A 27,160-nucleotide genomic window follows, 5' to 3' on the forward strand; every position below is an offset into this window, starting at 1 on the left:
CTCCATGGAGCACAGTCCTGCTTCCAGCCTCACTCCCACTCCCACTGCACAAGGAGTGGTTTATCTGATACTGGGTGCTTCAGTATGGCCTCCCATGACTCAGGGAACAGCCTTCAGGGGCAGCTCCCGTAGATCTGTTTGGCAACACCAATGACCATCTCTAAGTGGGATGTCCAACTCAGGGACAATGTGTCAGCAGCACACTTGAGTAGGAGACCTAAACAGTGTCTGCTGATGGGCTTTTCATGTACTCATTCATTCAAGAAACAGTCACTGAACACCTGATATCGTGCCCTAAGATAACTCTACACTCCCAAGATCCATCCATGAACAGAATGGGTGAAGACTGCTGTCGACCAGGACCTGACAGCCTAGCAGGGGCAGTCAGACAATACACAATAAAAAGAAGTAAATTATACACTATATTAGATGACAATAAAAGCTAATTTCAGAACACTCATGTCTCACTACCCTCATTTATGAAATAAAAAATATATAATCACCACACAGCAGGTTCTCTGAATTGCTTAAGGAATGGATTGTTAAAAATTACTGGAAAATGCTTAAATATATAAAGTTTTGATTGATAATAATTAAAGCATTTAACAAAAATGATTCTTAAATAAAACAAGTGTTAGGAAGTCTAAATTTTGCTCAACAGCACAAAAATAAAATAAAATTTTAACATGCACAGTAACAACTGTCCTCTAATGCCGGGAAAGGGGAGCCTGTCACCACACAGTTTAAAGACATGTCAGGAAAAATGGGAAATGACTACTCTCTGACCTCAATTGTACAGATCGTGTTTAATTTCTAGTTTTAGTGTATCCTTTCTCAGAAATGGGAAGCAGATGGCATTTTTTCCCTTTCTTTCAATTCGTTCTAAACTTTTTAAAAGGCATGTGTATTTCAGTGTTTCCCCTCCTCCTCCTTCTGGAAAAGCAGCCTTTCCTAAATAAGAACCCCGGGTCCAATGGGAAAGCATTCCTCCTGGCAGCTGCTCTGACAGCTCCAGTCTCCTACACAGAGCACTAAAAGGGTGTGACCTCACGACACTCTGACTTGACCTTCTGTGTCGACATCCCCCCCACCAGAGGGATACTCCCTGACGTCTTTAAAAAAAAAAAAAACTATTTCAGCATGAGCTACACACAGAACGGCGGTCTCTCTTTGTGGACTTGGCTTCTTGAAAAACTCCTGTATTTAATGAGTGATTACGCAAGATTGATATACAAGGTCTATCACTTTCCTATACATCAGAAACGACCAAGCGAAATTTGAAATTTAAAACACAGTATTATTTACATTAGCATACCCCTCCCCACCCAAAATGGCAACCCACTCCAGTACTCTTGCCTGGAAAATTCCACAGACTGAGGAGACTAGTAGGCTGCAGTCCACGGGGTCACAAAGAGTCAGAAACGATTGAGCGACTTCATTTTTCACTTTCTCCCCCAAAAAATGGAATTAAGTATAAATCTAACAAAATATTTACAACAGCTGTAGGAAGAAAATTCCAAAACTCTGATGAATTAAATAAAAAACTAAATAAATGGAAAAGCAGTCCACGTTCACAGATGGGAAGACTCACTAGTATCAAGATGTCAGTTCTTCTCAACTTGATCTCTAAGTTCAACACAATCCTAATCAAAATCCCAGCAACAGAATAATTATAAAGTTTACAAGGAGAGACAAGAGACCTAGAGCAACCAACTCAATACTGAATGAGAACAAAATCAGAGGACCGACACTATCTGACCTCAAAACTTACTACAAAGCTACATAACCAAGGAAGTGTGTTGGGCTTCCCTGGTGGCTCAGTGATAAAGAATCCACCTGCCAATGCAGGAGACACAGGTTCAATCCCTGGTCCAGGAGGATCCCATATGCTGCAGAACAACTAAGCCCGTGTGCCACAACTTCTGAGCCTGTGCTCTAGAGCCAGGGAGCTGCAACTCCTGAGCCCAATGCTGCCACTACGGGAGCCTGCGAGGCCTAGAGCCCATGCGCCACAACAGGAGAAGCCACCTCAGTGAGAAGCCCTCGCACTGCAACCAAGAGTAGCCTCTTTCTGTCACAACTAGAGAAAGCCCACTCAGAGCGATGAAGATCCAGCACAGCCATAAACAAATAATATTATTCAGGGGGAAAAGAAAAAAACAGTGTGGTACTGTCCAAAGAAATGGACAAATGTTCAATGAAACAGAACTGAATTGAAAGCCCAGACACAGACCCACATAAACATAATCAACTGATCTTTGACAAAGGAGCAAAGGCAATACAGTGGAGTAGAGTCTTTCCAACACTTTCAGATAGTGCTGGAACTGGGCCACCAGGTACCAAAAAGAAGGACTCAGATACAGGCCTTACATCCTTCACAGAAACCCAACTCATAATGAATCACAGACCTCAGCATAAAATGCAAAACTATAAAACTCCTATTAGATAACACAAGAACCAGAAGATCTTGAGTATAGCATTACAATGCCAAAGCATTATCCATGGATGAAATAATTGATAAGCCAAACTTAACTAAAAAGCTCTGTCCTATGAAGGACAATATCAAGAGAATGATAAAAAGAAACTGGGAAAAAATCCTTGGAAGAAACACCTCTGATAAAGGACTGTTAGCTAAGGTAAAAAAAAAAAAAAAAAAACACTGTTAAAACTCAACAATCAGACCCTAGCAGACACCTCATCACAGGAGACATACAGATGGCAAGACTGTATATGAGAGGATACTCCACATAACATGTTACCAAGGAAACACAGATTAAGACAACAGTGAGCTACCACTGTGCATCTATGAGAATGGTCAAAATCCAGAACACAGACAACACCAAATGTTGGTCAGGATTCAGAGCAAAACCAACTTTCTTTGAGTGCTGGCAGGGACACGAAACAGTGCAGTCACGCTGGAAGACAGTTTGGCAGCTTCTTACAAAACTAAACATGGTCTTACCACACGATCCAGCAACTGCACTCCCTGGTATTTGCCCAAAGGAGTTGAAAACTTATGTCTATGCAAAATCCTGCACATGAATGTTTACATCAGCTTTATTCAAAACTGCCAAAAACTGGAAGTAGCCAAAATGTCCTTCAGGAGGTGAATGGGTAAATGATCGGCAGTGCATCTGGACAATGGAGTATTACTTAGCACTAAAAAGAAATGAGCTACCAAGCCATAAAAAGACACAGAGGAATCTTAAGTGCCTATTACCAAGTGAAAGAAGCCAATCTGAAAAAGCTACATGTTTTATGATTCCAACTACTACATGACATTCTGGAAAAGGCAAAACTGTGGAGATAATAAAGAGATGAGCAGTTGCCAGGGGCGGGGAGGTAAAAAGGCGGGGCACAGATGACCGTTAGGGTGGCAAAACTAACCTGTATGAAACAACAATGATGGATGCACGTCACAAGTGCTCGTCCAAACCCAGAGAAAATGCAACACCAACAGTGAACCACATATGAACTATGGACTCTGGGAGATACTGATGTGTCAACACAGATTCACTGCTTATCAAAAGGCACTCTTCTAGTAGGACTAATGCTAAAGCTGAAACTCCAGTATTCTGGTCACCTGATGTGAACAGCCGACTCCCTGGAAAAGTCCCTGACGCTGGGGAAGACTGAGGGCAGAGAGAAGAAGGCGTCACAGGATGAGATGGCTGAATGGCATCACCAATGTAATGGACATGAACTTGGGGAAATTTGGGGAGATGGTGAGGGACAGGGAAGCCTCGAGTGCTGCAGTCCACGGGGTCAAAAAGAGTCAGACACGACTGGGGGACTAAACAATAAGAACCACCAGTAGGGGATGCTGACAGCAGGAGAGGCTGTGGATGGGAGGGGGCAGGGCACCTATGGGAACTCTCCGCACCTTCCACTCAATTTTGCTGTGAACCTTAAACAGCTCTAAAACTTAAATCATAATAAAGAGTAAATAGAAATTCTAGGTGTGGCCTCCCAGGTGGCACTAAAGTTGGTAAAGAACTCACTTGCCAATGCAGGAGACATAAGAGATGTGGGTTGGATCCTGGGAAGACCCCCTGGAGGAGGGCATGGCAACCCCTTCCAGTATTCTTGCCTGGAGAATCCCATGGACAGAGGAGCCTGGCAGGCTACAGTCCATGGGGTTGCAAAGAGTCGGACACGACTGAAGTGACTTAGCAGATATACACACACCTGGAGCCCCGCCCCTCAGACCTGCTCCCACTGACTGAGGCTCAGGTGGCTTCCCAGCCTAGATCAAGCTACTTCTCAGCTTTCTGGTTTCCTGGACAGGGGAAACCTTTTTATCCCCAGAAACTCCATTGGAATCCCAGTAAAATGAATTCAGTACTGAATGAAGCTGCCTTGGAACTGCACCCTGGTGGTACTTCGGCTGTGCCACGGAGGCACACACACCTGCTCCACTTTGTTAATTCCCAGGGCTGGAGCTCCTCCCACTTTCCCCACTTCTCTGTAAATGGAAACTGCATGGAAACTGCACGGTCTTTAACCATTACATTTACTTCAGCTCTGCATCCTTCACCAGACCAGAGAACACGCAAAGCCACTGAGAAAGCTTCAGGAAACCCACACAGCATGCCCACAGAATTCTCCCTAACAGAGAAATACTCTCCCAGACACATAGTTATCTTTCATCACAGTCACTCCAGCCCATCTGTGCTTTCTCATCCATCTAGAAAGGAGTTTCTTTTTGCGTCTTTTCTCCACCCCCCCCCCGGCTTTCAAAAGCATTAAAATTCGGGGCTTCCCTGGTGGCTCAGTGGTAAAGAACCCACCTGCTAATGCAGGAGACACGGGTTTGATCCCTGACCTGGGAAGACCCACATGCCGCACAGCAACTAAGCCTGGGCATCACAACTACTGAGCCCGTGGCTCTAGAGCACGGGAGCTGCGACTACTGATGCCCACACACCTAGAGCCTGTGCAACAAGAGAAGCTACCACCACGAGCAGCCTGCATGCCAATACTAGAGAGGAGCCCCGCTTGCTGCAACTAGAGAAACACCTGTGCAGCAATGAACACTCAGCCCAGTCAAAAATAAAAATAAACAAAAGCCTTAAAACCAGAAAACAGGTTATTTTTTAGGAACGTCTTTTCAAATTTCCACCAGAATTTCATAATCGAGATAATAGAACTTATCATTAGCAACATCTGATAGGTAATATTAAAAGGACTGGAAGGTGGGAGACAGGTAGAGAGGTAAGTAAGTAGATGCTGTCAGCTTTAGGGTCCTGCTGCTTTCAGCTCTCCAGGCCAAACAGAGATGGACAGGGAATGGGGTAGAGACCATCCTTCATGCTTCCTCTTTCAAAAGAAAACGTAACAAAAACTGGAGTATGAACAGAGGCCGCCTGCCCAGAAGGGGGCCAGCTCCACCAAGGCCAGAGGGACAGAAAACCCCCAACCCCCAACCTGCTGGGTGATGAAAATGTGGAATTAGATGGAGGTATACCATGTGTGGACACAGGACTGGAAAAGGTCAGTTTTCATTCCAATCCCAAAGAAAGGCAATGCCAAAGAATGCTCAAACTACCACACAACTGCACTCATCTCACATGCTAGGAAAGTAATGCTCAAAATTCTCCAAGCCAGGCTTCCGCAATACGTGAACCGTGAACTTCCTGATATTCAAGCTGGTTTTAGAAAAGGCAGAGGAACCAGAGATCAAATTGCCAACATCTGCTGGATCATCGAAAAAGCAAGAGAGTTCCAGAAAAACATCTATTTCTGCTTTCTTGACTATGCCAAATAAATTGACTATGACTTTGACTGTGTGGATCACAACAAACTGTGGAAAATTCTGAAAGAGATGGGAATACCAGACCACCTGACCTGCCTCTTGAGAAATCTGTATGCAGGTCAGGAAGCAACAGTTAGAACTGGACATGGAACAACAGACTGGTTTCCAAATAGGAAAGGACAAGGCTGTATATTGTCACCCTGCTTATTTAACTTCTATGCAGAGTACATCATGAGAAATGCTGGACTGGAAGAAACACAAGCTGGAATCAAGATTGCCAGGAGAAATATCAATAACCTCAGATATGCAGATGACACCACCCTTATGGCACAAAGTGAAGAGGAACTAAAAAGCCTCTTGATGAAAGTGAAAGAGGAGAGTGAAAAAGTTGGCTTAAAGCTCAACATTCAGAAAACGAAGATCATGGCATCTGGTTCCATCACTTCATGGGAAATAGATAGGGAAACAGTGGAAACAGTGTCAGACTTTATTTTTCTGGGCTCCAAAATCACTGCAGATGGTGACTGCAGCCATGAAATTAAAAGACGCTTACTCCTTGGAAGGAAAGTTATGACCAACCTAGATAGCACATTCAAAAGCAAAGACATTACTTTGCCAACAAAGGTCCGTCTAGTCAAGGCTATGGTTTTTCCTGTGGTCATGTATGGATGTGAGAGTTGGACTGTGAAGAAAGCTGAGCGCCAAAGAATCGATGCTTTTGAACTGTGGTGTTGGAGAAGACTCTTGAGAGTCCCTTGGACTGTAAGGAGATCCAACCAGTCCATTCTGAAGGAGATCAGCCCTGGGATTTCTTTGGAAGGAATGATGCTAAAGCTGAAAGTCCAGTACTTTGGCCACCTCATGCGAAGACTTGACTCACTGGAAAAGACCCTGATGCTGGGAGGGATTGGGGGCAGGAGGAGAAGGGGACGACAGAGGATGAGATGGCTGGATGGCATCACTGACTCGATGGACGTGAGTCTGAGTGAACTCCAGGAGTTGATGATGGACAGGGAGGCCTGGCGTGCTGCGATTCATGGGGTCGCAAAGAGTCGGACACGACTGAACTGAACTGAACTGATTCCATGTGTGTACACACTACAGACCACTGAATGGTACACTTTAAACATAAAAATAAATGAAAAGATGATTAAGAATTAAAACAATAAGCAAACTCCCAAGCTGGCAACAGTGCTCGAGCTTCCACAACTGGAGAACTGGGCTTCAGACAAATCTTTAAAGCTCTCAAAGCACAACCTCACACCACCACCAAAGACACAAAAGAGGCCTAGAAGGCATCTTACCTAACACTCAGCTGAATGGTGGCAGAGCCAAGACTATATAACCTGTTTCCAGCTGGCCAGTTCTGTATCCTTTCCCAGACATCGGTGATCCTTGCATTCAGTAAGGAAGTTTTCATCTCAAACATTAACTCATAATCTGAAAAAGTAAAACCTACAGCAATTATATTCTAGCACACAAACTCATTGTTCAAGTCTGTGATTTGTAATTACAATTGCAGGGGTACCCAGTAGTGTCATTTAAGTTGTTCTTAGACTAATGAGAAAAACCAGAAGTGAACCTAAGACTGACTGATATATTTGTGCCAAGGCCTAACGACAGGCTTAGAGAAATGCTTGCTGAGCAAAAAAACAGTTTATAAATAGTTCCGTGCGGGAGGGACAGGATAACTGCAGGGCACAAAGTAGTGCTATGTACCAAATTCAAATGAACCTGCCTGAGCCTGGATGGGACAGGGGTTGGGAGAGAATGGACACATGTGTGTGTATGGTGGAGTCCCTTTGCTGTTCAACTAAAACTACCACAATACTGTTAATTGGCTATATCCCAACACAAAGTAAAAATTTTTTAATAAAAGTCAATTAAAAAAAAAAAAAAAGAACCTGCCTGAGAACAGTCAGGACTATATTCACATTGCAAGGAACAATATAGATTTGGCAAAAACATCATCCACTGCATTTAACTAATGCTGTTAATATAAATTTTATTAGTTTTGTGGTCTCTTTTTATGTAATGTATATACTATTTGAGCTTTATATTCAAAGAAGAACTCTAACAATTAATAAAAATTATGCTGAGTTTTTTGTGTTTTTCCACATTTCATTCATTCAACAAATATTTATTGAACACAGAGTATGGGCCAAATATTCTTTTAAGTGCTACATTCTGAAAGAATATAATAAAAATAGTTTAGGTCAAACAGCACTGGGTCTACAGAAATTTTCTCCCTTTAAAGAAAAACTGCTTTACCACCTTAGATTTTATAAACATTACTGGACTCTCTGGACTCTCTGCAGGTAAGATGTGCTTCTTTTACTGCTTGCTCCCTGAGGCCAAACCCACCGGTATTGCTCTCTTCACCTGCCTGCCGTCATGGATGTGGGGGGATGTCCCGCCCCCAGCATTTCAGTGTGCTCGCTCCCCTCTGCTATTGCAACACCAGAGTGACTGACACAGACTGCCTGATGAATAGGTCTGTGCTCACATGGATCGCAGTATCCATCCATTCACTTCACACCACTAAGTTAAACAGAGGAATTATGCTTAACTCAACTGCTACAAAATGATCACATTTAAAATTTGGTACCACACACTGTACTCAAAAGACAAAGGTGGTCACTCTGAAAATCTGGCTCTCTGTATGTACTGTGGGTCATACATGCATTTTCCTCCGTGTGTGTGTGCGTGTGTGTGTGTGTGTGTGTGTGTGTGTGTGCACGCGCATGCTCGGCTGCATGCAACTCTTTGCAACCCTATGGACTGTAGCCCACGAGACTCCTCTGTCAACCACAAAAGCCCTGCTTGACCTCAAAGAATGATCAGCTGCTGCTAAGTCGCTTCAGTCGTGTCCGACTCTGCAACCCCAAAGATGGCAGCCCACCAGGCTCCCCCGTCCCTGGGATTCTCCAGGCAAGAACACTGGAGTGGGTTGCCATTTCCTTCTCCAATGCATGAAAGTAAAAAGTGAAAGGGAAGTCACTCAGTCACGTCCAAGTCTTTTCGACCCCATGGACTGCAGCCTACCAGGCTCCTCCATCCATGGGACTTCCCAGGCAAGAGTACTGGAGTGGGTTGCCACTGCCTTCTCCAAAGAATGATCTGGGACCAGTCAAACCCTTAACACTGACAAAATCTCTCACTCACCTTTATAATCAAAAATGCTTTTCAGTTTAGCTTAAATGTGGGAAATATAAAGAGTCTTAAATGGTCTCCAAAAAATGTGTGTCTATGTTTCAAAAAGATAATATGTAAGTATACTACTTATCTGATATGAAGAGCCAATTCACTGGAAAAGAACCTGATGCTGGGAAAGATTGAGAGCAAGAGAAGGGGGTGGCAGAGGGATGAGATGGTTAGATAGCATCACCGACTTACTGGACATGAATTTGAGCAAATTCGAGGAGATAGTGAAGGACAGGGAAGCCTGGTGTGCTGCAGTCCATGGGGTCACAAAGACTTAGTGACTGAACAAGTACATGAGTAAGGCCAATAACTGCAAAAATTGCACCCCTTAATCTACAACTTTATAAGTTATACAAACAAAAATTTTAAATACAAAAATACTCAAGAATTTATACCTTTCCAAAAAAATGATTTTAAAAAATCGTAAAGGTGGGTTCTTGTTAAAATAATTGAAATGAAATATAATTTAATAATTTTCATAGTCATAAAGTCCATTTTTCTTACCTGAATATAAAAAGTTGGGGGGAGCAGTATTCAGGATTTAAAATGCTAATTCTCTCCCTATAAAAGGCATTATACCCGAGGGTTTTTTCTTCTTCAGCTTCTGTGGTATGATTGTATCAGCCTGTATGTGTACTGCTCCCTACACAAACATTTTTACCATTAAAAAAAATGCATTTAATATGAAAATCTCTGAAGCTACCACCACAAACCTTTGCAGCACTTCCTTTAAGATCAATACAAACTGGAATTCTTTTTTGTTTGCTTACTCTGGAGAAACTTTGTGTTAGAGGAAAAACAAACAAAAGAAAGAGCATTAATAGTTCAAAAATAGCAGCACACAAAAATGATCTGAACATACTGAAGGAGAACATTTTCATTATAAAAGGTTCATGGTGCTGCATTAACTTCACTTTGGAAGAACGCCACTGGAAACCCAGATCCAGCAAGGGGGGAATGCAGTAGTTATAACTTAAGTCAAAGAGCTAATTAATGACTAAACAAAAGAAATTTCAGTCTGGACAACATATATGGAGTACTAATATGTGTAATTATGAAGTAGTCGTTTGAGCAATCAGAAAGTTGCATTAGCATAATTATTTCTGGCTCTGGGCTTTAAAAATATCCATATTAACTTAAAATGCAGAAATCTCGTAATAGTTCACCTAATTATGTGAATACCTAAGTGATCATGAAATAAGAGTTGGTTCTCTAACAAATATGCTCTGTGTTGAATACATTTTTTCCTGCCCAGGATAAAAAAATCAAGCCTATCAACCTGCCAGTTACGCACAGGTACAGAATTTCTGTTTTTAATGTACTTTCTTCCTTACCTAGAGCCCACACATTAATATTCATTACTAAGAGTTGAAACTCCTTCTCTAACACAATCTACTACTTTTTCAAAATAATTCTCAGACAAAAATACATTAAGTTTAGGTATAATACTAGAAAATGAAAAATGAAGCAAATGAATAAAACAAAATGATCAGAAGTCACTAAGGAGGGCAAGACCTTGGGGAAGTCTTATCTGAAACTGTTCTTGGAACAGAACTGCAGAAAGTATGTGCTCCAAGATCAGGGGATGGGCTTGGACTCCCAAGGCCACCACTTTCAGGTGCTTTATTTAACAACTCTGCGGTTCAAGTCTCCTCACATACCATGTAAGAGTAATCACAAAACCTACCTCACAGGACTAGGTCAAGGAATAAACGTGAAGATTCACAGAAAGAACTCAACAGTGCCTAGCATGCAGTAGACGTTCAATAAATGGTAGCTGCCGTAATTATCATCATCATTATCATCTCCTGGGAAAAGAGTGTTTATGGCTGAGAAAGCATAAGCTAAAATTGATTTGTTTTTAGATACAACATTTATTTTGCAATTGCAAACAATATTCAAGAAGGGCAGGAGAGTTCACCTATCCCAATGAGTTAGAAAAGGTTAGAAGTGCTGAAGCAGGCCCTATAATCTCTTTTATTGCTAACAGTCTTCCTTTTCAGTGACTTTCAGCTTTACCAAAATTTGCATGTGAACCCACAATACTAATTTTACATCAACTCTTTTTAACCAAAAACTAAATTACACAGTGGATCTGTCAAGTACCCTAATGTGGTTAAGGGTTATGGGTCTTTAGATTAAAAGCCTGAAAGACACACCGCAGAAAGAAAGTTTCTGTGAATCAATCAACAACGTAGAAGAAATGAAGCTCAGACAGAGCCAGGCCCTGTCAAGTGTGCTATCTTGACCAAGTTATTTCACCCTTTTTACCAACAGTCCCTCATCTGTAAAAGGAAACACGCTGCATGTGAACGGGCACAATCTTGCTCCCCCTCTCTCAAGAGATGTACACACACCGGTCACAAGGTGGGTTTTCTCCAGTAACCAACCACAAGTGTGACCACACAGGTGTGAGGAAGGGCGCTTCTCAAAAGTACAGAGGAATCAGATTCTACCCAGGAATTCAATTGTGCACACCTAGCAGAGAGAGAGCACCACGGGTGACAGAGAAAGGCGACAGCTGACGTCGAATCCAAGCAACCCCGGCCGCCAGTCTCCTTAGCAAGCAGATGCTGCTCAGAGCGTGAGATGGAAACACGCGTCGGCTGTGCTCACAACTGCGCTCGTGCAACATGCCCCTCCCTACGTGAGCGCCTGGTCCTGGCAAGTGGAAGCGACAGGAGTGTCATGTGTGTCCAACACAGCTCCTAAATACCAGCCAACTCCCTCACGCGTCCTCCACTGAGACACGGTTGTCCCCTCCAACCGCAGAGGGCCTCCACGCCCTGAGCCCCTGGAGAGATTCCACCGGTCCTTAAGGCTGCCTGACCATGAACCCATCTTTCCCGGGAATCTGTCCCCTTCAGGTCTCAGTGGTGACATAAAGGACAGCAGGCTGAAGGACAAACGAATTGTTTTGTTTCTATTACCCTAGCCAGTAAAAAAAGAAAAAAGGCAGGTAACGATCACCACATAACACCCTACAGAATTAACAACTGCTGTCACTCTAAGACGCCTCTATTTTTCCTAAAGCCAAAACTCAACAGGTAACAAAGCCAAAGTCCTCTACCCAGAAATACGGGCCAACCTTTGACTTCAGTTCTCTCGTAGGATTTTTCATCAGGGTTGAGCTGATAGATCACTGAAGGCGCCTCGGATCACAGGGGAGGAGGGCGGTGCCCTGGCCCCCACCAGCCAAGGCCCACCCCCTCATGTCCCCAACCCCATGTTCTCAGCAGCAGTGACCACTCCTGCAAACAGCCCACAGCTCTCAGATCCCAGTCTCACACTGCACGGGTCAGAGGGGAACACACTTCAGTCACACTGGGACCTAAACCGCAGTCTCCAAGGAGCTACGTGAGCTGAGGTTCTAGAAGAAAATGCAGAACAACTTCTTATCTGCCTTTTAATCTGGTCCTCTCTAAAAATTCCTTATTGGATATTTTATAATGTATCTAAAATAATCGTAAGGTGGAACAAATCAATAATTTAGAGGTAAACAAATATGTGAAAGTTGAAGGCTGCGTTCACAAGTTCCAAAAATGTTTTGAAACCACTGATCTAAATAATCTACCACCTAAATTTCTGACACTGTTACCTCCAGCTTTATAACTCTTAAGATCACTAATTTTAATTCACTAAGCAATTACTGGTTTCAACTGTAATTTCAAGTCAAAGGTAAAATAAATTGCCAATTACATAAAAATGTAATATTGAAAAAATTATATGCTTTGTTACATGTATAAATAAACCGAAACTGATGTATAATAACATAGCATCAAATCCTCTTTCAGGGATTACTAAGGAACATACTGAGTTTTTTAATATTTCATGACCTAGTTTTGACTTAGTGAACGGCTCCCAAATTGTATTATTTTGCTGACAGAGTAACGATCTATGATTAATTTTCAGCACATTTACTTTGTTTTCACGTTCAAAATGTCTGAAACAATTACTAGATGACTGATTAAAACAACAGGACTCTAAACCAGTTGTTTGTCAAAGGTATCTTGTCTAAGGGGGGAAATATAGTTTATGCAAATAATCAATACATACATACCTTTAAAGACGTTTAAAATCAGTTGAGACAAAACTATGAGGTTCTAGTGAGTATTTAAATATATAAACTAGGATAAGTGAAGACACTCTCACATAACCTCTTGTAACAAAACAAAAGCATTTTAGGTCAAGAATTTGAGCAGAACAATTTTTAAAAAATAAAGGTAAATAGGCAGCACTATTTTCTTCTTGTATTTTAATGACCAATATAGGGTAGAGTTTTGTATTTATAACTTGGAAGTAAATGCTGAACCAGCAATACGAACTGATTTAGACCAACCTCGCAAAACCAATGACCCCAGCCATGTGAACTAAAGAAACAGAATTCCAAGCCTGATGGACACAGACCCAAGTCTCATCACCACGTGAAATGGGTATCACCCTGAATTGAAACAGATTTCAAAAAAAAAAGATGACAAAGCAATCCACCCTTAATATTAAGACTTCCAGATTAAGATTTACAAAGAAAAAAAAAAAAAAAAAATCATCCAAGAAGATAAAACTCTGACTCACTCTACTTCATCAACCTTCTAACTGGATATCAAATAAACAACCTACTACACAGCCTTCATTCTTCATACAAATGCCTTTCATTAAGGTAAACCAGTTAATTCTCCATGCAAACTTTCTTCATTAGAGAGGACCAGAGCCATTTTGTTAAAAAGAAGCCTGCCCTTCTCAATTCTACAGAAACTTCACATTGTCAAGACACTGCATGGTCTATGAACACTGGGGCTGTTCCTCTATTTATGATAGGAACTAAGCTTTAACTGAGATGCAGATAAGAGTCAACCACCAAACGCAAGACACCATAATGCAGGAAAACACAAAGACAGAAACTCATGCTATCTTAGTAAGTCAGCGTGCACATTTGAGATTTTTCAATGCAGGCCAGGCAGATCAGAGATTGTTCAAAACAACATGTTGGTCTTTGTCAAATCCAGATTCAGTATTCTTCTCATTCACAATTTCCTAGTTCAGTATTTTGAATTTTAAGCTAACATATAGTAGTACTGCGCAAGATGACCTAGCAAGTTTGCCCTTAAAAAAATTAATACCCCTAGAAATAGAAATTTATCTACCTCATTAGTGTTCCATCGGTGCCTCTCTTTGGGTAAACTTGAACATTTCGGCAGACATTCAAGCAGCTTTTTCGGTAAAAAGATTTTTACATGACTACTATTGCTGTTCCCATGATCATCTATAAAGAAGAAAACAGTAAATTCAGAGAAGATAATAGAGAAAAGCTCCTTTTAAGTACACTGGCAAGGTCAGAAACAGCAGCTCAGTTTAGTCACTGGGAGACCAAGAGCATCATCCCTCTTAGTTAACAGAACTCATTGACACACTTTTCAGGTAGATGGCAGCAAGACTGTGGTCAAGAGGCTCTACAGTAAGATGGAGCTCTTGGCTCCATGGCGAGCAAATGAACAGGGAATAGCCCAGCAGCTGCCCAGAACCTAAGCACTGCTTTTAAAGGTTCTTTCACGAGGTTTCCATGAAGTACATCAAAATCACAAAATGAGTTAACCTCACAAAACCTAGAAATCTTCTGTTAACCAGGTGGAAAAGGTTGTTACATTTTTTAGAAAAGAGGAATTAAAATATAACTACTTACTTTCTTGATAAACTAATACTACTACTTCATCCTCTAAAATACAAATGAGACTTCTCCTTTCCAAAGAAAAGCACAAATCTGATAAATCTAAGGAATTTCAACCTGCAGGTAGCTACCTCAGTAATACAGAGGCTGGACTTTCTAGCCTAAATCTAAAAGCATATTTTAATTAATTTGAGTTATATATACATATCTATACACTTGATGCATTTCATCAAAATGTAACTCTTCTAAATTAATGAGGGACAAGTTCAAGACTCTCAGACTAGATGGTGTGTCTGACTGACTACCTTTCCTTTATGTGTTATTTCATTCACTTACTTCTCTGAGTATCATTTCTTGTTTTATTCCTGTAACAAAGTCCCTTTGCCTGGCTGCAAACTTCTTGCCAGGTTTGACACATTTAGGTCAAAGTTTCAAATTACCCACTCCAATTGTTTTTTAATGCCAAATGGAAGCTCCAATATCTAAAGGGTACAAGGCATAACTGGGTACTAAGGAGCAACACATTAAAATACTGAAGACTGACTTAGCCCCCGAAAGTCATGGTTGACATAACTCACTCTGATATTGGGTGAAAAAGGGCTCCCAGTCAGGAGCCCAAGATTCTGGCCCAGTTCTGCTGCTTTCTAATTGTGTGACCTTGGGTAAGTTACTTAATATTTCCCTTTTTCCCAAATCAAGGAAAATGAGATAATCTCTAATTCTCCTCCAGGCACAGATCCCTACAGAATTTACTGTCACGTTCAGTAACTTTAAATGCCTTAGAGTTAAACAACCTTATATAGGCACAGAGGTTTATCAGTTAAGAATGCTGAAAGTGAAATACAGTAAGTAATACATTTTTCCAATCATTTACTACAATTTTGTTTAGCACAGACTACTTTTTGAACATGTGAAAAACATAAAAGAATAAAAAATAATTTTACAGTCCTAATAAAATCTTCTCCAAACATTTTTCATCTGATTAACACATTCCTTCTCAAGGAAAAGATCTTAACAGGAAAATATTGGGCATAGTCATAAAGTCTAAAAAAATTTACTACATCATATGGAGATATTTTATAGGAAGGAACTTAAGAGTTTTAGAGTACTAAATCTTTTTTGGTCCATGAACTACACAACCAATTGAATTATAATGCATATCCTCTATTTCTAAAAGCAGTATAAAAAAATTGAAAAACTGAAAAACTGACTGCTTTGAAGAATCCAAAATTTTAATTTAACAGCAGAATAAAATTAAACTTTTTTAAAAAATCTTGCTATGAAACTAAAAAAGAAAGTGTTTAACTAAAAGTTCATAGAAAGTTCTGTATGAATTACGCACTATAAAACCTTCGCAATTTTATGTGCTTATGCATGCTCCCTGCACTTCATCCTCCCAAGGGAGGTGCCATGGGCCATAAAACTTGAAAGCGCAGAATTCCAAATCACATGAGCCTTCACCTCCCTTCTCTCTTCTCCTAAAGTGGTTTTACTCTGCTTTTTAAAAATCTCCCATGATGTGTACAATCCTGAAAATAAAGGTGATATTCTAACATCTATACTCAATTCTGATATTTACCAATTACAGGGTACCTTTTATGAAAACGGTACTATGCTACTGTAGGCTTACTTTGAATTGTATATGACTAGCCATAGCTCTGAAAAACCTGTTCAAGTGTAATTCTGACAATGAACAGAACATTAAACCCAAGCTTCTAGTTCTATGTTTGTGATCATAACCTGATGTTAATTATCTGTCCTTTTAAGTCTCCTTGAAGAACCCCACTGTCCTGGGGCACAGAAAGCGAGTGAGTGAGTGAGTGAGTGAGTGAGTGAGTGTGTGTGTGTGTGTGTGTGTGTGTGTAAACAGAGACAGAGGGAGGAAGCACTCTTTTCAACAGCACACCTAACTGCTAGAGAAAAGGCTTCCATCTTCTACTCTGATACAAAATCAGGCAGTGGTGAATGGGCCCACAGGCTTTTAAAGAGGAAAAGGAAAGTGGCTGGGTAAGCACTGTCTCAGCCGAGGTTCTAAATTTAGCACTTTATGGAGCTGTGCAGCCATGGGTTCAAAAGGAAGAGAAGTATGACAGGCCAATGGGTTCCCCTTAATCAGTTTTTAAACTGTGCTATTTCCAGAATTTCAGGTTCACGCTAAATATAAATTAGATGTCTTTAAGAAACATAACAATGGGTGTATTTTCCCACAGTGCATTATGAAGATGGCAATTTTAATACTGGGAAAAGAATATCAGCAACTCCAAGAGCCAAAGCATTAAAACTCGTGTTTTCAGTTTTTCTAGTTAAAGTGGGATAAAAAGTAACTCTGCTTTCACATCAGACAAGAACTGCTCACATGGCTATATTGTGTTTTTTAATTAAATGTTGCTTTTTAATGTTTTTGGAGTAACTATAATTGATATAATAATTAGACAAAACATGTACCAGATATTAAATTCTTGTCTCAGTTCAAGGATTCTAACAGATCTTGAGTTAACACTGAAAATAAGCTATACGGGGGTTTCAACTGCATCTCAGTATTTAAACCCAAAGAGTAAAGCTCTGACACTGCAAAATGGAAGTGTCAACCAAATACAGTAGAACATTTCATTATCATTATCTTGCAAAATCTGCGTGTATGATATATGACTTTACAAAATCATTTTCTAACCTACTTCACAATAAAAATAACTAGTGAAGCTCCTGAAATTGACAGATGATTTGTTTGGCTGACAGCTATAATTCTAGAGAATGAACCATTCTTTCCAGTCAACCTTCAAATATTTTCCATATAATAATTTTAGAGGCATAGTATAACTCAACTGGAACTTTCTAAAATGTACAAGAGAACTCATTCACTTAGTTAATTAGCCAAAACTTATTTTCATGGTTTATTTCTAAATCTGAGATTTCACATCATCAAATCCTTCATTTAAATCCAAAGAAATATATTTGACCTTTTCTTTGGAACACACTGTTGACGGCTACAAGGTAAGTCATAACTGTATTAACTCTAACCTGGAAATAATGCATCCATTTTTGGTTTTATGAATAATTATAAACTGTATTCCAATCAAGTTGATGATTAACCTCTCAACCTGTAGAACAAACTGTTCAAAATAAGTTGGTCTAATGGTGTATCAAATTGCTAAATCTTACTGGAAATATATTTGATCAACAACTTGAAGTGGTAAAATTAAATGGAAGCTCTACAATTTTCTGTTTAGCTCTAATTATTATGTGCTTAGATTTAATTAGTAGGATAGGAACTGATTCAGGAAAACATAAGCGCGTATTGTTAAATTCAACTCAGCACAGAGCTCACAGCAGCAAACACTGCCATTACTGACCTAAGACCTGCAAATCACTATTCATCCAAAGTAAATATTAATTAAGCACCAACTATGTGCCAAGCATGGGTATGATTTCCTCTTATTCCTTCCACAGAAATTCTCCAAAATGAATTAAAACTCAGTTGTCATTATCCAAAGGATATTTAAAAGGCTAAAAAAAATTTTTTTAACAGAAATAAGTAACTTGTTTTGCTATTTCACAACCCCTGTCCTCTTCTTAGAGTGGGTGTGATCATCTGATTTTACCCTTTCTGTTTTCAGGTGGCCCAGACACCCTCTCCCTGACAATCACACTACCAAACCTCTGACCCAGGTTCAGGTCAGCTCAGACTCAGGTTTAATAAACTCCTCTATCTGAATTTACATTTTCGACCTAAAAACATCTAGGCGGGGGCAGATAAAGTGGGGGAGGCCCAGTAGCCTTGAGACCAACTACCATCAATTTTGGTTTGGGGCATCCTCTCCTGCTTCATTCCATTCAATTTTCATTTGAGCCACACGTGATCAAGTACATTTATCTTCTACTGTTTATGAGGGAGCAGACATTTGTGAGACTCTATATCAGGCATCCAGAAAGGATTTTACATTAGACTCTCTCGTTGAATTTTCGCAATAACCCACCTGGGCATAATTATCCCCATTTTACAGATGAAGAATCTGAGGTTCAGATTAATTTGCCCAAGATCTACAGCTAGTAAGTGGCTCACATAGGATTCAGACGTGACCTCTGGCTTTTCCACGATACCACAGGCTCCAACTCTATGGAATCTGACACTAGAATTCCGAAGTTGTGGTATTTTAGGATAGCTAACATTAGCAGAATGCTCTGAGTTTCCCATGTGATTAAACTCTCTTCTTTTTTTAATCTTCACAGAAACTTTACGAGGGGAGTTTTGTTTTGCTACCCTCAGAAGGATTAAGTAACTCATCGAAGATCACACAGCAAGTTTAAGGCAGAACCCAGATCTTCTCACTGCTGATCCCAGGCCTTCCTGCACTACAGCGATGGAGCCACTGTCACTGCCAAGCCCACCCCTTCCTGTAAGTCAAAAGCTTTCGAATCCTACCTTCTAGAGGTGGCACGGTGTTGAGAACACAGTAGGTGCTAGTTCCGCAGAATACACTTTGGGAAACGCTCTAAGGAAACAGAAAATAAAATGTAAAACTAATCTTTGAAAAAGATAAACACTGGCTCTTCTGTGATATTCCTGCCAAAGATGCAAAACCTGAATCTAATCATGAGGAAACATCAGACAAATCCAAATTGAGGAGCATTCCACAGAATGACTGGCCTGGAAACTAAGAGCGGCAAGGTCATGAAAGTCAAAAAAGGACTGAGAACCGTTCTGGATTAAAGGAGGCTGGAGAGACAATAAAGTGCAACCTAGGGTCCCACTGGGCCTCTCCCTACCAGGTCAGCACTGGGTCAACCAGCACCACTGGAAGAGCTCAGAGGATTCGACGGTACAGATGCCTGGGTGTTCACTCCTGATTTAGATTCCTGTATTGTGGTGATGGAAGAGAATGTTCTTGCTTGTAGGAAACACATAATAAAAGATCTGATGCTGACAGCACATATCAGCAGCTTACTCTCACATAGTTCAAGAGGGAAAAAGTGTCCTTTGCACACTATATCTGTGATTTTTCTGTCAGCTTAAGAGTATTTCAAAATATAAAACATGTACATGGAAAAAGACACATACTGGTGAACATGTATTACCTGCGTAATCTTTTAAGAGGGAGCAAACATGGGCTATAAGTAACTTGTTAGGAAAAAGAACCAATGCCATTTCATTGTGCAGCTCAGTCAACATTCAACGACATTATTACCACTTCCCAACAGTAAGGCCCAAACCCAACCCATTCAAAAGGATGGATCTATGCATGCCCACCAGCAGCACGGCAGGGGATGAGTCAGGAAGAAGCTAGAGGACCAGGTCTCTGCCCTCAGGATGCCGCAGGTAGATAAAATTAAAAGCTTTCATATAAAAACCTACCCCATGGTAACTTAAAAAAAGGGGTGGGGGATTTCTTTTGAGTCTCGCCAGCCAATGATTTGGGGTCCTTGTCTGTTCAGTTGCAGTATTAAATAAATTTCTAGACTATTCCTCCAGCACTATAAACCACAGATTTATATACCTAGAAAACCAAAGCTAGTTCAACAATCACCCTCAACATTTTATGTTTAAAAAATAAAAAGCTGTTCTCTCACTTACTAGCTGTCCCTAGGAAAGTAATTTAACCTGTGTTACTTCATCAAAAAAAAAAGTACAGAAGATAACTCTATCCCCCAGCGGAGGGTAGCTGCAAGAATTGGATGGGGTAATGCATATGGTTGTGCTTTAGATTCAAAAGTACCACTCAAATATAAAACGCCATTGTTACTATGGCTCACAAGTATAATCCACAAAATGCAAGCATTTTCTGAGAATAAGTTCATAACTGCCTGGATTTTTTGTGCCACAGTAAGGGTTGAAATCTGACTGAACTTACTTCTGTGAATTTCCAATTTTCCTCTCCATCGACGGTGAGCAAGTGCTTCACCAGAGAGCAAGTCTTTCTCCACCCTGTAACCCCTAGCTACCAGGACAACCATCAGTTCCCAATTATTTATTTCTTGTTTCTGAAAAATTGTTCCAGGACTTTACTGTCTTCCTTCTGCCTGATTTAATCAATAGTGATAATTACCGATCACCAATCTAGGCCTGAGGATTGCTGTCCCTATGAACCATGGACTAACTTCAGAATTCACATTCCTTTGGAAAATTCAAAATTAGTCTCTCCCCCGACCCCCCCCAGTGTAGAATTCTAGGCTTCCGGCAACATCCGTGGGCGTCACCAGCAGCAGCCTTCTCATCACAGTAACACAACATCTCATCTTAATGTGGTTTCCAAATGGAAGCTGGAAATTTTATAATGTTAAAAAGAATGTTTTACATTCAAGACAACGTTTTCTGGCTTTCTATTACCAAGAAAAAAAACAGACAGCTCAGGTTTGCCACCAATCATGACGTCTCACACAAGTTTTCAAAACCACTAATGGACAGAGGAACACATGAATGAATGGCTTCATAAGAACACCTTTCCACCTGACTTCAGAGTCTGATGACAGGCAAATGTGTGGCAAGATATACTGAATAACAAACTGAAAGAAATGAACACAAAAAAACAACAAACAACATGCGGAACAGAAATATCAAGAGCAACCAACCATGATTTCCCAACATGCTACCATAACAAATGAAGTCTTAATAGTTAATGTGACCAGGAAAGAAACTTACTCAACCTGAGAGTGAAACTGAATGTCATCCTAACCTCAGAAACACAATGTTCTCAAAGCAAACAAGGCAAAACAAGCTAACTCACATAAGCAATGGCTGCCTTGCAGTAAGCACCCAAGGGCCAGATCTGAGCTAGGTCCTGTCAAGGGACCCGAGGTCTATTTCTAGACCTGGCTCTGGAAGGGAGGGAGGAGGGTCTGTGGGTCTGTAGTTCTGAGCCCAGGACCACCACCCCCTACAGACAGGCCTGGGGAAGACAGTCAAGCTCTCAGTGCACAGGACACAGCAGAGTGGGGAAACAAGCCAGCTCTGGGTCCAGTCTCCGTGCTGCCCTCACGCTGCCCTCGCTGGCTGGCTCTGAAGCCTGATTCAGTCACGCACACACCCCGCCCCCTGTTTCTCGGGAGCCTCTCCCACCCTGACCTCTGACACAGGTGAGCGGCCAGACTGGTGCCGCCTGAACAGGCTGCGCTTCTCTCCAGATGCACCCCTCTTTATCTCCTTCCAGGCACCCCACACCTATTAAGGGAGCACTTCACATGCACCAGACACCGTCCTGGGAGCTGGGACCCAGCAGTGAACAAAAGGGATGAAGGTCTGTCTCATGGAGTATCCGCCAGTGGGAGAGGCAGGTGGAGAGTGGGATAAGAGCTGTGAAGGAATAAAACAGGGTGATGCGCCACGACGAGGAACCGGGCAGGGGACGCGCCACGACGAGGAACAAGGTAGGGGACGCGCCACGACGAGGAACAAGGTAGGGGATGCGCCATGACGAGGAACCAGGTAGGGGACGCGCCACGACGAGGAACCAGGTGGGGGACGCGCCACGACGAGGAACCAGGTGGGGACACTCCACGACGAGAAACCGGGTAGGGGACACTCCACGACGAGGAACCAGGTGGGAAAAACAAGGAGCCGGGTAGGGGACGCACCCCGACAAGGAACCAGGTAGGGAAAGCTCTACTCTGAAAGCATATCCACATGTGGGTCGAGGGAACTACCCAATTAGAGCATCAGGAAACCTTGACTTGAGCACTCACTAGGCTGAGCGGCTCTTAGTGTGGCTGCACTTCAGTCATCGAGAAAGATTTTTAAAGTTCTGGTGCCCAGGCTGCAATTCTGACCATGTAATGCACACAGGGATGGAACCCAGGCAGCAGTATTTTTTAAAGGTTTCCAAGTGATCCCAAGATGTATCCAGGGATCGGAACCACTGAGATCAACAGCTGTGTGAGTTTTCTCCAGAGAGAAGTGGGAGGGTGACCTTGAGCAGGGCATCTCCACTGCAATGCACATGTGGGTCATCTGAGGATCTCTCAGCTTCTGACTCACGGGTCTGAGTGTGCCCGAGACTGTGCCTCTAGGAAGGCCCCATGACTCATGGCCACACCTGGGCTATCAGGAACTAGACGATCGGAAAGATCAGGAATTAATCTAATAAAGATCCTTCCAGTCCCAACACTTCGGATGGCACAATTCCATGAATTCCTAATGGCCTACGAAAGGACTCTCGATTGTGGACACAAACTATAATGCAAAACTGTACCAGGAAAGCCAAGCAACAGAAGCAATGGAAACTACAGGGATGGTCACTTAATTGAGTTCAGGGTCCAGAGTCTGCCAGAAGTGCCCGAGAGGGGACAGAGGAGCTCCTGAAAATACACTCCCTGCTTTCAATAAGTACATTTAATTGGAGACAATGGTAAAAAGAAAAAAAAGTAATGAAATAATACATGATTTATTAAAGGCTAAAGTGAGTTGATAACTGTGGAAAACCAGTAACTATCTGTGTTTTGAGCACAAACTCTTCGGGGGCGCAGAATATGCTTTATCATTTTTGTCTCTCTTCAGAGAACCTAGGTCAGTCAGTGTGTTACACATAGCTACACTTATTTTATATATTTACATATATATACACACACACACACACACACACTATATAGAATTCTGGATGACAGAATAAATGAAACAAAATGCTGTATAACAAGAAATGATAAGTGGCTTTTGGACAGAGAAGCAGCATGATGAAAACTGCATTTACAGTTCTTTGAAATAAGCACTGGCAATGTTTAAGACTCCACAGAGTCCCTTTAAAGCCAACTGAGGACCCACAGAAAGGCCACACTGAATGCAGTAAACCAGTTGTATCAATTAAAAGTGACACGTCAAGAAGATTTTTGCCATGGAGTTTTAAACTGATTCTTGAAATTCACTGATCATTACATATGACGTGACATATAAATAATCAAAATGAAGGCAGAGTCCAAAATTCTCAGCACCTTTACTAGACTCACCAGTTTTGCCTAGCATTGTTAGGCAGGCTAACTCTTAGAACGAACTTTATCATGGCTCAAATACCATAAATATTTACTTCTTGCTCATGTAGAGTCCACAACAGTAAGTCAGAAGGCAGCTCTCCCCCCAGCCGTGGCTCTGGCCCCAGATCTCCTTCCATCCTAGGCACGAGCCTTCCTAGTTCACTGGGCTCTTCTGCAGTAGCCAGCAGACAGGAAAGGGCACGGAAATCCTGCAGAGGGAGGGCCCTGGGGCCAGGCCTGGAAGTGGCTCCCTTCTTGGATCTCATGCCATTGGCTAGAATACGGCCACTAAGCCACGCCTAACCATCGGGGAGGCTGGGAGATGCGGTCTGGCTACCTGCCCGGGAAGAGGAGACTGGTTTTGTGATCAGCTCACAGACTCTGCCACAATGCCATTTGTAATTATTTTTTTTAATTACAGAAGAGTCAGTCCTCTCAAAAATGCGTTCTGAACCTATAACCTCCACCTTTAATCCCTAAAGCCATCCAGCATCTAAACCCAATCTAGTAGTTTTTCTATACTGATAAATACTTTTCTATCATATTCAAAATAAGACTGTACCTAGGGCATCCTTGAAGGGATGTCTGGCTTTTCCAGTACTTAATGTCTGGCACATAATACAAGCTCAAATATTTGTTGAATTCATGGATAAACAACATTCCCAGAAGTTCATGGAAAGGAAAAAGAGTGGTCCCGTCTCTTGCCCTGGTGATTGGCAGGGTTCACTGAATAATGACCATCAGTCTTTTCAAGAATCTCTGTCTCCCTCTTCTAAGGCCACCCCGAGTAGCCACCCATCCTCTGGTCCGTGAACAATCAAGCAATAAGACAAAAGTTCCTTCTGACCCACTAAGAAGAATGAAGGGGTGAAAATACTCTGCCATGTTCACGGACACCAACAGAATCAAGGCTACCATTTGTGGTGATAGCACAGGCCTGTTTAACAGAGGGCAACAACACAGGGCCTGTCAAAGACCAGCCTCCGGAGGCCTCCAGAAAACCCTCCAGCTGATGACCTCAACGACTAGAGAAACACCATGCACCCTAAACACAAACCACAAAGGGTCAGCAGGGGGAAAAATTACATGGCATACTACCAAAATATTTCATGCTCACATATTACCCTCTTTTCAAGAGGTTTAAAATATACTGTAAGTGTGACTATAATAATCTTCCCAACACTCCTATGGGATAAAGACAAAATTAAAGCGTGTACTCAAGTTAAAAGGAGTGGTGGCTGACTTCCCACTACTAGGGCCGGCGCAACAAGAAAGTGAGGCAGTAACCTCTAAGGTAAGTGGGGCACAAACCATTTTAGGCTCTCAAATTGAGTTCAACACCTAGAATTGAGTTCAAAAGCAAACAAGTTGCTAAAACAGACCACAAAACGGTTGCAGGTCTGAGATGCTTACACAGGAACTAATACTACAATCTATCAAGCCTGATTTATGACCTAAGAAATCACATTAATTGATTCACTATTACCAGAGATTCATGTAAAGCGTAAAGTGATTTAAGAATGAAAAAAAAAAAATTCTTCCTAGCTATGAATCACAATATCATTAGAATTTTTATAAATTTAATTTGGCTAGGAAGCCAGTATACTCAATACTCTGAAAATAATCAAAGAGCATTTATTAAACATCCTCATTTGTATAAATAGATTCCAGCAGGACATATTCAGAAAAAAAAAAAAGCTACATGAAATTTAAAATTACACTTTTTTAGGAGCACTTATCATTACTAATACTGATAACTTTTTTAACTCCTCAAAGAGAGAGAGCTATCAACCCAACAGGCTAGGCATTTTATTTTATTTGGTATTATGTGCATTTAACAAAGGCTTCCCAGGTGGCTCAGTGGTAAAGAATTCACCTACCAACGCAGGAGATGCAGGTTCCATCCCTGGGTCAGGAAGATATCCTGGATAAGGAAATGACAAGCCACCCCAGTATTCTTGCCTGGGAAATTCCCATGGACAGGCGGGCTATACAATCCATGGAGTCACAAAGAGTTGGACACAACGATTAAACAACAACATTTAACAAGCACTTTCACATATAAAATCTTACTTTGGCCCAACAGGCAGCAGCGCAGACATTATGTCTATTCCAGACACCAAGGCCCAGGCACAGACACTGGTCGAGGGCCACAGGCGGGCCCTTGGCAGAACCCGGAGGAGGTCTCCCTGCAGGACTCCTGGGCTCTCTCCACACAACACAGGCTCCCCCCCTAATAATGCAGGGACTCAATGCAAAAGCTAGGGCAGAAAAAGTTCACAAGCTGCCGTGACAGAAAAGCTCCAGCATACGATCAACATGGAAGAACACCCAGGAATCCATACAGGGAGTCTGACACCCTAAAGGAAAGACCAGCTACACACAAGCCTGATGCCAACCTGCTAAGAAGCTTTTCCTGATTCTCTAACATTTTCAGTCCACGAATCACAGATCACCTATCACTTGCTGTAGCCCCCTAACTAAAATCTCACCAAAACCAAAGGAGAGGAGGACACCATTTTGCCTAACAGAGCAGTAAGTGACATGCCTCCTAAATGGAACCCAGTGGCGTGGGGACTCACCTAATTCAAACGCAACCAGAACTAGAAAGGATACAAGACACACTCGGAGGCCAAAAGAGATTGGTCCACGCCCGAAAGCTCACACACTTCTCTGTGAGAAGGACGCCCAAGCCCAAACCCAAGCTGAATTACTGTTAAACCACTCAGTTCTACTGAGCTTGATCATCAGGTTGCCAAGCCCAGAGGAGGTCAGAAGCAACAAGTCAGAAGGCAAAGGACAGCAAGAGATGGACAGACAAGTGGAAGCAAGAGTGACAAGAGACAGCAAGGACAGATTTTTGAAAAACTACACACAAGGACTTGAAAGGCACCACAGTTTGGGGTCATTTATCATAAAAGCAAACAGTCTACTCCAAAAGTCCTAAAAATAATCACAGCATTAAAATAAAGCCCAGTTCCATAACTTAGGTACAACATAATGAACCCAGTTAACAAGCTACATGTATGGTACAGTCTGTGTGTTCTACTAAACACGGGGGGAAAGTAGTACAGTTAATGCCTTCTGTCTGCAAATCTTACATTCCAAAAGATACTTCCACATGAATGACCTCATTTGATCCTCAACAACATCCTACAGCAAGCAGAGCAGATACCTCCACTGGCCAAGAATTTGCAGATATATAATTCAATCTTAGCCAAGGCAGAGGGTTTATCAATGGCCATGATAATCCTGTTGTATTCCTCTGTGAATTCATCTCACAGGAGAGCGCACTTCCAGAGCACCTATGCCCCTCGATAGGGGATGAAGAGAGAAGGCAGGGAGCTTTCTGAAAAGGGTCATCAGCGTGACACAGCTGAACCTGGAACTTCACCTTCAAAACCCCATCCTGCCTCTGTGCCCCACAGCCCTCTTTCTAAAGAACCGTCCTTTGCTCTCTCACGCCATCACCCTCCCCTTGTAACGCCATGGGGGACTACCCGTGACCCCACCCCCTTAGTGAGCACACACTCCTGTATAAACTCCCCACCTTGAGTGTGCAATGGACTGACAGATTTGCTTCTCAC

At 41.8% G+C, this 27,160-nt stretch overlaps 1 protein-coding gene across 5 annotated transcripts in view; it reads right to left on the bottom strand.

Annotated features, from left to right (window-relative positions):
* CAMTA1 (calmodulin binding transcription activator 1) overlaps positions 1-27,160 on the bottom strand; it is a 992,196-nt gene that overhangs the window by 942,785 nt on the left and 22,251 nt on the right. For 2 of the 5 annotated variants that reach the window (XM_061382864.1, XM_061382857.1), the window contains exons 1-3: positions 23,627-24,114; positions 19,042-19,111; positions 14,101-14,219 (exon numbers count right to left, since the gene is read on the bottom strand). In XM_061382864.1, the coding sequence (XP_061238848.1) occupies positions 14,101-14,219; positions 19,042-19,111; positions 23,627-23,839 (402 nt within the window). In that variant the 5' untranslated portion in view covers positions 23,840-24,114. Of the gene's footprint in view, positions 1-14,100; positions 14,220-19,041; positions 19,112-23,626; positions 24,115-27,160 lie in introns of those variants that run through there. The other 3 variants (XM_061382860.1, XM_061382863.1, XM_061382858.1) reach the window with 2 other exon arrangements.

Source organism: Bos javanicus, chromosome 16, assembly GCF_032452875.1.
Source record: "Bos javanicus breed banteng chromosome 16, ARS-OSU_banteng_1.0, whole genome shotgun sequence".
In the NCBI taxonomy this organism is placed as follows: Eukaryota; Metazoa; Chordata; class Mammalia; order Artiodactyla; family Bovidae; genus Bos; species Bos javanicus.